This window comes from Lepidothrix coronata, unplaced genomic scaffold (assembly GCF_001604755.1).
Source record: "Lepidothrix coronata isolate B3197 unplaced genomic scaffold, Lepidothrix_coronata-1.0 Scaffold252, whole genome shotgun sequence".
Classification (NCBI taxonomy): domain Eukaryota; kingdom Metazoa; phylum Chordata; class Aves; order Passeriformes; family Pipridae; genus Lepidothrix; species Lepidothrix coronata.
Genome location: NW_016690432.1, coordinates 437,249 through 449,511, shown reverse-complemented (window position 1 = coordinate 449,511; position 12,263 = coordinate 437,249). Strand labels below are relative to the sequence as shown.

The following is a 12,263-nucleotide window of genomic DNA, read 5'->3' as shown; positions in this document are numbered from 1 at the left end:
TTACTCCTGCATTAAACACTGTCCCTTCCTGAAACTCAAAATGCTCATTTCTTGCCATTCAGCAGAGGTTTACCAGCACCACACAGGTCTGCTGAGGAACATACACTAGACTCAACATCTGCTGGGAACAGCAGAGATAAGTTATCCAGCTCCCCATCACATGGCACATTCACACCAGATGCTGCAGTTCTGACTCCTGATCTTTCTTATTCTAATCTCGAAGTGCTAAACTCGTTGGCTTTATTATTAACCAGCGCACAGCATGTCATCCTAACATTAAATTATAGATAATGGAAGGCTGGGAACAAGGTCTGCTTTTCAGCTGCAGCGTAAATGTGCAGTTTGACTGGGGAGCAGCTGTCAGCACAACAGAATTGAAAGTTTATTTTTGATAGAAGCTTAAGGACTTTGCAATTCACAAGAGCAGCAACAGTGATGATGTGGCTTCAACCTTCCTTTAGCTTGTTTGCTACGTACCACCATCCTTGGCTTAACCTGATAAGAGACTGGAACTGAGATGTCCCTTTGCTAATGATCCATTAAACAGACCATTTAAAAACCAGATGGTTTTTCAAAAGATTTGCATCCTGGCTGATAGAACAGCACCCACCAAATGAATGATTATTTCTTTGAAATAAAACCACTCTGCCTCTGTTACAAATACAGATGAACACACAGTTTTGAGGAAAGAAGAGACTGATCCTGCAAGCGGGAGGAAACAGCAGGAGGTGGTGCTGGGTAAAGTCCTCTCAGAGCTCCTGGACCCTCAAGACTGGGAGAACATGGTCTGTGTTTTGCTGACACAAATGCTGGAACAGGAGGAGGCAGACAGAGAGAGGGCAATATTTTTCCACAAGATTAAGGGACTACAAAACTGACCTACTTCAAAGCCCATCCAACTTCTTCAGTTAAAGACAAACCCACTGTGTGCAAGAGAGAAATGAAATGGAAAAAAAGGTTTCTTGGTTTTTTTTTTTAAGCAACGGACAGCTCTGAGATAAGCACTGCAGAAACAGCTCCCCAGTGCCCACATCCTGCCTCTGAAACTGCCTTCTGAGCCAGGTCTTATCTCCCCTATATTTCCTTGTAATGAATGTCAAACCCTTCAGAGTCACAGCACACTTAGGGTACAAAAGCTACTACCCTGTAAGCCCACAGGACCTCCAGGCTCTTGCTGAAGCGTTTGCACAGCACCCACCCTCCCACTGCACAGCCATGCTGGCAAACACCTTTGCATCAGAATTCTAATGCTCAAGGATCAAACGTCTCCATTAGGGGTTTGTATCCCACTGCCTTGATCCCCATTCTCCTCCTCCAACAAACACAGAAGAGTTCAACAAGATCTGTCTTGCTTCATGGAGGAAAAACTCTTCTTAAGAGGAAGTTTTATTTTTATACTTCTCTGGCTGGACACAGACTGTCTCTGAATAGGTTGGCGTATAGTTTCTACAATTTAAGGAGAAGGGACTCTCTGCTATTGCAAAGTACCAGCAAAAATAAACCCTCAAGGTCTCATTTGGAAAGATGAAGTCTAAGGCAGATGCACACAATTTTGATTTAAATCATCAGAAGACTGCATCAAATATAACCACCCTCTAGTTTAGTTATCTTGCCACCTGCACAAAGAAATTTCTCTCCATATTCTTCAGTCAGAGCAAGAACTCTCATCTTTTCACAGACACGAATAAGCTTCTCACACATCTGGAAGACTCTGTTTAATTTAATTAATGCTTTAAAATGTATCCAAGACTGTTCTTGCAGTTCTATGAAAGTGATAATTTCTTTTGAGCTGCCAAGCATGACCGACAGCTTATCCTGGGAATAACATTAAATTCACTTGACAGACAGACTTTTGTTTCTGTAATCCATTTTCTTCAAAAGAATTTGAACTGTGACCTACTCACTTGCCTACCTAAATTCCTGCCAGTATCTCTGATTAGCAGGAGCCTAGCTAATGCATCTTAATGTGCACTTTTAATTTAAATACTTAAAATGTCTTCTTGAATCTTTTAACATTCATACATACAAATTTATTTACACACAGATCTACCAGTTCTTGTTGGTGCCAATGGGAGCAAGAACTGGCCTCTGCTACCACTTAGCTCTGCCTGTAGCAAGGCCAAAGCAGCTTTGCAGATTATTCACTTGTCAGTGCTGGCATGAACTCAGGGTTGCATGACCAATCTCTTGGACAAATTACAAAATTAGGTGAGATCTGTTCCAAGGAGAAATAATTAAATATACTGCACGTTTTTTTGGGCAAATTAACACATAACAGACAAACTCTGGGATCCAAGAATAACATCTGTACAAGCACAGAAAGTTTCCTGAAGGAGAAAGTTGTTCATTCAGGGAGAGCACTTCCAAGTTGGTTATACCAAGTAAACAAAATTAAGTCTCTTGTTCAAATTGCTGCCAGCATTGAACTTTTAAGATGTTCCAACAAAACCCTCCATACCTAGTGATTAAGACTAATACAGTTTTAAGTGAAGCTCTACATAAAGTTTACTGAACAGCGATCTCAGTGAAGGGAGCTACAACTGACAGTATTGTTAAGAAAGGTTATTAATTAACATGTCTAGCAACATATTAGTACAGGGATTTAATTACTTTTACGGTCAGTTTCTCAAGCACTAAAGATTGTTCAGATAACTTGTTCAAGGTAATTGCCTAATGCTGATGGGAAAAGAAAATACTTGGATGGGTTAATGAGTTTTTCTAACTATGACATATCCTTTCAGTATTACTGAATTTGAATCCCCTTTTACTGCCACATCTGAGATGGCATTTTTACCTTTTGCTTCTACTGATACCAAATGATTACCATCTGAGAAGCTACAACAGCAGTTACAGCTATTTCAGTGATGACTCCACTAAGGTGGGTATTAATGCCTCCTCAAACAAGCAAAGAGAAACAGGAACTGCCTCTCCACTTTACCAAAAGGGATCCATTTCTCAGAGCTTGTGCTAATAAAATTAACTTCAGCTGGGCTCTTCAATTAAATTCTGGTATTTGGTAACACATACAGTACTTTAAATTTCAGCAAAATTAGGCACTAGCATAAGAGAATGAAAGAAAACGTGCAATAAGTTACTCCTGACTTCAGTTACATTAAATATCAGAGGTTAAAACCACTTTTCCCCGTCCTAACTGTCTGGATGCTATCAGGCATTAAAAATATTACGAATCCTGTAAAAAGCTGCGTTGTGATAGTCAGCATTGACTCAGAATTCAACTCTAGGACAGTTTACATTTCAATCTCAGAGCACTAATAATCAAATTTTACTTTCTCTAACCAAGAGTAACACCCTCCTCTTAGGCTGTATTGCTATAGAAAGAAGGAAAACAGAATCACAGAATCATAGAATTATTTAGGTTGGAAAAGACCTCTAAGATTGAGTCCAACTGCAAACTTAACGCTGCCAATTATCTGCTTCACTTGAAATGGTAGAACAGGATCCAAAATAGCTTTGTCACACAGTTCAGCACTGAACAACTCTGTCTAAAGAACATGAATTAAAGATGCCATAAAAGAAATGCAACTCATCTGTGCCAGGTACAAGAAGTCTTGCTGTAAGAAAGACTTTAATTGCAATAAGCAATGATGAATGTTTATTTCCTGGAGCACTGCACCTCCAGATTACTGTACAGACGTTAACCCAGCTTTTGTAACACCCATGCTGAGGTCACCGATAAGAGTCAGCTATTTTAGCAGGATTTGTCTCCAGTGCCATATTACTCCCACATACAAAACAATTTTACCTCTATCCACGCGCTCATCATCTGTCAGTTTAAAGCAGAATTTGACCCTGAACTAACCAACCTGGCACTGCTGCTTTAGGATCACTGAAATTTGGAACTGTTGATGCCCAAGTCTGTAATGTAGCAGAGGGACAGTTACTCTGTGATACATTTGAGTCAGTATTTGAGTCAGTTCCAGGAATTTTACAGCACCAGAGACTTCTGTGAGGTATTCGGGCATAGGTAATTCAAGTTAGGATAGCTCCAAAGATAATCCCACAGTACTAAACCAGAAAACGTTTGCCCACAGGACACAGCCACCGAGATAACCGTTACAAGCACAACGTGCAAAGTTCAGGCGTTCAGTGATGATCATGGCAATAAATAAATAAAATTAAAAATCTAACATACTTTCTACAGTAACCTATGAATACAAACCTTGAGATCCCTGTGCATTAATCCTTTGCTATGCAGAAAGTCAACTGCCTCAGCTATCTGCAGAAATATCTGCAGACACTCTGTCCTTTCCCTCTCCTCTATCTCACACCTTCTGCTCATCCAGTCTTTGAGGTTCTCTTTCCTGCAGAGCTGCATCTGGATGTAAAGATACACCTTTGGAGACGTGGGTTTGACTTTTTCTGCAGTATTTTTAGAAAGGTCCAGGCTTAAACTTGTTGGCCTTGGTGGAGAAACAGAGAGGGGACTTCCTGAAGCAGATTTCTTGTTATCAGATTCCTTTGTACTTTTCCCTTTATCCTCAGAAAGATTCTCATCATGTGAAACATCAACTTTATCTTCCTTACTAGAAGCATTTCCACAGCCAGAATCTTCAAACACAATGGAAGAGGAGGTCCCTTCCTTCAGGTGTACAATAGGAACAGCTGAAGAGCAAATTTCCAGGGAGGAATTTTCCAGCTCATTACTGTTGATAGTACTGCCTTCTACATCACAGCCCGTAAGGACACTGTCCTGCAGGTTTAACAGTGGATCTTCTGAGTGCTCCAAGTCCCTGTTGTCTGTCTCAGAAAATTCCAGAGGAGAAAAATGGCTTCCAGATGAATTTGACTGACCACAGGGTATCCCCACAGATCCCACCCCCTCTGATGAAGTGGCAATAATTTCAATGTGTTCCTGCGTCGAAAATGGCTCTGTCCTGATCTTAAATGATGGGACATCCATTGGGCTGGGAGAGCTGAGTGGCCAGTCAGTGCTGGAAAGCAAAATTGAGAGATCAATACTACAGAAATTGTAGCAGGTTCCATCATTCCACTAGAAATGCACTTTCAGAAGATTTTAACAACTGGTACCTCTGAGACCCATGTCATACCATAACGGTGAAGGACTACCCAAGTGTGGGAATCACTAACAACCAGGATTTAGCATCCGTTTGCCTTAGCAAGGATAATGTTTTCTCACTGAGACAAAAGTGTTGATAAAGGAAAATTTAGCAATCTCTGCTGCCTGGACTCCCAATGTGCAATCAGGCTTATCTTCAGCTTGAAAAAAATTCAGTCCTTTGGAACACGCACTGCAATGACTATTTAAAGTGCCTTGGAGGAATTACAGCTGTGAAATGTTAATTTGATGCCTGAAATATAAAGGTCGCTGTATTCTAAAAATTGTGAGGCATGTTAAGATGTTATTATGAGACCACTCAATAGTCTTGCACTAGGCCTCATTCTTTAAATGCCAACATACACCCACTTTTTCCTTTCTCTTTACACTCTCTAAACTCCTGTATCTAATTTACCATTTTTAACCTACTTCTACCGAGCTTTACAAATTGTCACTCTGATTATCCCTCGCATATTTCTGCTAAAATAAATTCACTGAAGCCTTGGAGTACTGAATCAGATCCATCTAAACCAAGATAGCAAAGAGGAGGAAAGCAATAGAAATCCAGTCACCCAAAGATTCAATTACACAACTTAAATTAAGAACTACATGATGTTTCCTAAGCTGAAAGAAGGACCCTGACACAATAGAGGATCAAAAAATAGAGAGACTCTATGCAGAAGGGTAATATATTTGTACCTTGTTCAATTGAACAGTTAACAGGCCAAGTTAATAACTCTTTCCTGCACAGTCTCTCAATTCTCCTGGATCCTCTACCACTTCTCCAGTTCTGCTGATGCACAATCTCAAATTTAACTGTTAGAGAGAAACCCCTATGAGTTACCTTTCATCTTTTAACCACTGTTCATCCATCTTTTCCTGCCATCTCTCAGGGGGAGCTTCCAGCCACGCGTTGAAATACCGGACAATCCCCGGATGTTCGAGTTTAGCCAATGCCTTGACTTCCCTCATCACCTTTTCCCGAGCCAGCTCCCTGCGATTTGGGGTGAGGACAACAACGAGAGACATGGTCACAAAAAGCAACAGCACAGCACAAAAATTTCTGCAAAGGATTTAATAAAAGCTGCCCCAGCACAAACCAGGCCAGTAGTATTGCTTTTCACATCAAAAGACAAGTATGTTTTAAATTCCCCAGAGTAACTCCTTTAGGTTAGAGTGTGGGGGAGCAGTATGTGCTCACAGTGGCTAAATATTTAGTCATCCCTTTTCACATAATCACAGGCAGCAAAACTGAGAAGAAAAGGTAAAAAAAATCACTAAACAGCAGTATTCTACAGGGATATAGAAGACACTGACACAAAAGATGGACAGCAATACCTTAGGATTCGTTTTTAATTGGAATAATGTAAGGAGACTGCATAAGGACTATCTCTGTCCTGTGGACAGGAAAGCAGGTAGCCTTCTGTCTCACTGAAGTAATTTATCTCTCTTCATAAGTCTAACGGAATCAAATGAAGTCTGATGGTTTTATTTAATGGGTTTGAATAGGCTTGGAAACTGAGAATTCAGGCTACCTGAAATTTCTGAACAAAACCTTTTATCTTAAATAGTCACACTTATTTAACACATTCAAAAAAAATAGTAATTCTAGATTTCATAGCTTTACCCCCTCCCTCTTGCTGTTCTAACTTGAGATTTCCAGAAGCAGTGTCTCCCATCTCCCACTAAAAGGAAGTGCTGCAAGCTCTGGGTAGGGTAATTCAGCAGCATGGCTTGACCACCTATGACTGAGAGAAAAGGTGGGGGTTGTGGGACCAGAAATGAAAAAAAAACGGATAAACGGAGGCAGAAAAGCTGGTGAGGGAGAGAGAAAAGAAAGAGAAGGTGGAGTAGGAAAGGTAAGGAGAGGAAGGAGAGAAGCAAATTAACAGTGTGCTACAATAACTGGTCCTGTTAGCTAAGGCTCTATTCATCAAGGAAATCACAGGAGTTCCCATGGAGTTGCAGCATCGTCACAAGGGTCCTGCTATCCAAGTATTTTAGCCAGGCAGGTCACCCCTCTGCTGTGATTACATATGCCAAATTCTTGATGCCAAAACTAAGTCAGCCCCCCCATTAAAAAGTGTGTCATTCATGCCAATGAAATATCTGGGAATTCAGCTCAGGAGCAGATGGTTCAGGGTAGGACAGGATTCCACCATTCATTCATTACTTCTGTGTCTCAACAAGCCCATTCATTACCTGTTGGGCAAACGGATCCTTTTGATAGCATAGTTGCAGTCATCCACTTTATTTCTGGCTTCAAAAACCACTCCAAAACCTCCACGACCCAGACACTGAATTGGTTCAAAATCTGTCAGATATCTGTGAGCAGCAGAGTGTGAGGAGGGGACAGAAGAACAGAGGGAGGTAGAGGAGAAAAATGCATTAGTATAGACAGAAAAATAAAGTAATTTATGACTTCAACTGAAATAGTTCTGTAAGGGCAAAACACGCTGAATGACTTGAAGCATTTTTTGTTTTTCCCTGCTCGCCCACTGAAGCTGTCAGATGGTTCTCTATTTATGAACTGGGCAGTTGCTGATTGTGCCCTTATTCAGTGTCCATCCCAACCCAGTAGGATCCATTCTGCATGCACTAGACCACCTGAAGAGGTTTTTCAGAATATCAGGTTGCATACTCACTGGATCATGGATGTAACCTAAGTTTCTACAGCAAACCAGGTGGTGACAGCTAAGTATTTTCTGAATCATGACTTGCCTTTAGCCCTACCCCAAATAACTATTTCTGCAACTAGTCCTTCTAAATATCCTTTCTAAAACATCACTGTCCTTAAACTTTTCTTATTTTAGCTCACTTTAAATACTCCAGTTCTTGCTTTCCATGCAAATGTACAGGAAATGGTCACATTTGTTCCACAGTAAGTATCCTGACATGCCCCTATGAAGCATTCTGTCTTAACCAACTCCTTTGTAACAGCAACAAAGGTTTTCCTTCAAGTATAGACTGCTTATTGTGCAGAGTATATAAAACGTCACCTGTTTCCACCTGCAATTGCCTTTCTCTGCCTTAAACCATAAACACAGAAACAGAGGGAGTAAAAACTGATAAAGGCCTTCAAGAATCAATCAATCTCCCATCTTGGATATCAGCAAGAAATATGACAGCAACCTTCCTGATGACATGTAATCTGTTGACTCTCTGGAATTGCTTAGACTCATCATAACTGCAATGTCCTGTCAGTAATGGGGTCACAGAGTTCTTTGTGTCGGTTGCTGATCATCCTACAAAGTCAGAGGACTAGGAGTACTTAGGTAAGAACAAGTGAACACCTACTCTTCTATCTCCAGACAGCATTAGTTGTGACAGTGACAACACCCTGTTCATGTTGTGTTGGACAGAGCTCACCTTGACACGTATCCAGAGTTCTTGACATCACTCCAGCTGTTGTCTTTAACATCTCCACAAGTGGGCTCATATTTGCAATCAGTCTGACACTGTGTTTCAGATTCCTTCCGCAGCTAACCACGGTTTCCAAAACAAGAACAAAACAAACAAACAAACAAAATCAACTTCTTAAGTACCTGAAACTAGTTTGTACCCCAGATACAGCATTAAATAAGTATCTCTCAAGATGTTGAAGCAGTCTAATCTACCTGCTGAAGCCGTTAAGCAAACTGTGGCAGCTGGCAGCCTTCACAGACAGATTAAACAGTAAATTTAGGCTTTTGATTTTTTTAATCTCATTAGTTATTAACTTATTAATATTACTCACTGCAGACTCAAAACTGAAAGAAGCAGCTAAAATAATAACCTCTTAGAATTCAGGAAAAAAACCCACTTACTCTGCTGTATGGATGGGGATGGAAAAGCTTGCGTACGATAAAAGTTGTGGCCACGATGCAAAATATGATGGTGCCAACAATTTCCTTCCACCAGTGGAGCAGGAGAACAGGATCTTTTTTGCGAATGTTCTTGTAATTCGTATCATCAAAAAATCGAACAGTGATCTGGTTGCTACGTTTGTTTCTCTCTCTCTTGTAGTAGGGTAGGTAATAACCATTATCTGTGTATGAAAGACACAGAGAGACAAGATTTACTTGCAGGTAACTAAAAAACAATTTTGGCTTCTCATTAATAAGGTTTCCTACACAGACATAGGGTATTTTTGTTTGCACGCCCCATGATTTTAAACAGCACATGAGCAAATTCAGTAAATCAAGGTGGTGGACAGCAACCAGGTCACCCATCAAAGTTCGCCTCTTCAGGAGGCCTGACCACTGATAGCTTTAAGCCAGAATATCTTCCATATGGAAAACTTCTCACCACCAGGCTGTGGTGGTAGCACTGTTAGCAAATTCTAAATAACATAATTCTCAAGCTTTTTCCACTTGGACCAACTATCAGTGGCAATGGCAGCACACAGAACAGCTCTGCAGTAGCAATTCCAGGCACTCTGAAGTGCTCTGCGTGGCACTCGCTGTACCTACACCACAACCTGGAAATCCTAATTTGGACAATGATTTCCTAGTTCATTAAATGTTACAAAAAAAATACACGTATTTAAGATCAAACAACTGGTCATTTGTTGAATTTCACAGACAATAAATGGGTAAACCTGGCTATTTGAAACACTTAAAATTTGGAACTTCACCTACCATAAGGATACTGCAGAACTGACAGTGCTCCATTACTGTACTCCTCATGAGAATACTTGTCATTGCTGAGGCACTTATCAAACTCATCGGAGCCCACCAACACTGGAGTCCTGGAAGGAGAATCTAAGCAGAAAAGACACAGTTTTCTGAGCTGAACTGTTCCAAAAATTCTGTTCTCATATTAATTTAATGAGAACTCCAACTGCATAATCTTAGAAAATCCCTCTTGGACCAGACCACGAGAAGCAAATTTCATGCAAGGAAACATTAATAAGGATATTTTAAGGTTACAGTTACTTAACACCTTCCCCCCTTGCTAAAAGAGTAGTTTTGGACAAGTCAATTCACTCATATTCACATCACTGTGAAAAGCTTCTTCCTCTTTTTGTTGAACAATTCAATTTAGAAGACCCAACACTTTGTTATTAAAAAACACCCTGTCAAATCCATAGTAAAAGAAAGCAGACATTAAACATTTAATTAGAAAAAAATAAACACTTAATAAGGCACAGAAATAGTTCCTAAACTGCTTTACAGCTGGAAATATCAGACTAGTTTGGAACATACTGGAAATCAGAAAGATGTCCTGTTTTTTTTCCAGGCTAAGACAATAAATGAAACTCTGAATTGCTACTTACGGATTAAAGGTTTCCACTTGATTTTGGGAAGAGGAATAATTGCATTATCATTCTTGGATTCCAGAGCCTTTGGGTTGGTTGGGAATTTCTCAGAAAGTCTGACTGATGACTGAAGATACAACTGGCCCCTGAACATACCTAAGTAATAAATCAGAGAGCATATTAGTCTTTAGATTTAGTTCTCTTCGCCCTCATAATAAAATTTCCCAGTAGAATGTGGTTAAAACGATTTTTGAAAATATTTCTTTATATTCTGAGAACCAGAGATACCCACTCTGATTGCTAGGCTAGATGAATTCAAGTAATATGTTTCCCCTGTTCTAGAAAATCAAGAGGTCAGGACACCTCATTTTCACTGCTGGAGAGCTGGGGCTACAAGAAAATGCCAGAAATTTTTAAGAGCTATAAAGCAGCTTGAGCTTTTAAAACCCCTCTCAAACTTCCTACCCTTGTTAATGCTGTAGAGATTATTCCTCAACAGCCACTACCAGGGAGGCTGGAACTATCTGGCTTCTTCTTAGTGTTATTCTTTATCTGTTATTCTAATCACTAACAGGAAAGCTACAAGGTATAAAGATGTGGAGAAAAAGGCAAAGGCAAAACAAATCTTAGAAAACCAAACCACATTTACCTCCCAGAGACAGATAAACAGCTGAGAAGGAGGACCTGGGGCCATTATTTCAAATTGTTACAAGCCACATCCAATGAATTCTGACAGCTGGATGAAAACCTAGTCCTGAAAAATCTTATCTGAATTTTCTTCATGGTAAGTTACTGCAATCAGTGTACAAATTAGCAGGCAATAAGACTGCCTTGTTAGCTATAAACCTGTCCTAAAATTTCAAGACTTCTAGTTCTCTCCAATGTACTGAAACTACGAAGCAGTGAACATTTCAGAACCATAATGTAAAAGATTTATAGTTTTGAAATCCACCAGTACAAAAAGATCTTTACTACAACATCAACAGGGAAATGAATAACATTTACTACAGATAATGCTGCAATTGGTGTCTCACCCAAATAGACACTGGATTCTGTGGCCCCTCTGGCAGCTTCCACAAGATCTTCTTCATCTTCCAGTACCTCATTATTTGCAGTGTAACTTGTGTCATCAAACAGACTGATTGGAATTACTTTGCCATCCTTAAGCAGCCATGCAGAAGCAATTGGAGTGCAAAACTGAAGGAGAGAGAGGTAATTGGAAAATTAATGTTGTATTAACGAGCTATTATATAAGAATAATGCTAAACAATGTGCCTAAATTCCTTGTTTTAATTTTTGTAACAGATGCAGCAGCTCAAAGTCAGAACTTCAGTTAAAAAATTACAAGCAGATGTGTGCTCTTTTACAAAGACAGTGCCTGAAACCCAAGATGAAAGACATCTTCAAAACTTCTACTTTTGTGATATTTAATAGTCTGTCTTTTCCCCTACCTGGTATTCCCATTCCAGATGTCCTCCTCGTTTGTTAAAAGCCATCACTTTCCAGTCAGCCACCGAGACCTTTATCACTGTGTCTTTCATCATAGCTTCCTGCTCCTCCACATCCGAAATGATTTTTGTTTCTTCTTTGTTCATAGTTGATTTAAAATTGCTCTCAATGTATCCTGCTCTGCTTTCAATATCTGGGACATAGCGCAGCTCAAAGTGACCAACACTGAAATTCCACCTTAAAGAAAAAGAGAAAAACTTTGTAGAAGCAACTTGTATATTCCAAGGAAGTCCCAAATCCTCTGTCCAGAAGATTCCTAAACTGAATTATCTATATTTGGCCCATATTTTCACAGTAAACTCTCAGACTGTCAGATGAACAGAACTGTACCAGGAGGGGAGTGCTAATCCAAAGCATAAACCAAATAAACTGAGAAGTCTTGCCTAACATGATGGGTGAGCTGAGAAAACAGCTGGTGAAGTAGGGCCAATGCCATTG

The 12,263-nt window shown here is 40.0% G+C and overlaps 1 protein-coding gene across 1 annotated transcript in view; it reads right to left on the bottom strand.

Annotated features, from left to right (window-relative positions):
• EIF2AK3 (eukaryotic translation initiation factor 2 alpha kinase 3) overlaps positions 1 to 12,263 on the bottom strand; it is a 36,786-nt gene that overhangs the window by 5,533 nt on the left and 18,990 nt on the right. Inside the window, exons 4-12 of the mRNA XM_017835257.1 lie at positions 11,768 to 12,002; positions 11,351 to 11,513; positions 10,335 to 10,472; positions 9,697 to 9,819; positions 8,884 to 9,104; positions 8,447 to 8,559; positions 7,280 to 7,402; positions 5,922 to 6,071; positions 4,181 to 4,952 (exon numbers count right to left, since the gene is read on the bottom strand). Coding sequence (XP_017690746.1) covers positions 4,181 to 4,952; positions 5,922 to 6,071; positions 7,280 to 7,402; positions 8,447 to 8,559; positions 8,884 to 9,104; positions 9,697 to 9,819; positions 10,335 to 10,472; positions 11,351 to 11,513; positions 11,768 to 12,002 — 2,038 coding nt within the window. The remainder of the gene's footprint in view (positions 1 to 4,180; positions 4,953 to 5,921; positions 6,072 to 7,279; positions 7,403 to 8,446; positions 8,560 to 8,883; positions 9,105 to 9,696; positions 9,820 to 10,334; positions 10,473 to 11,350; positions 11,514 to 11,767; positions 12,003 to 12,263) is intronic.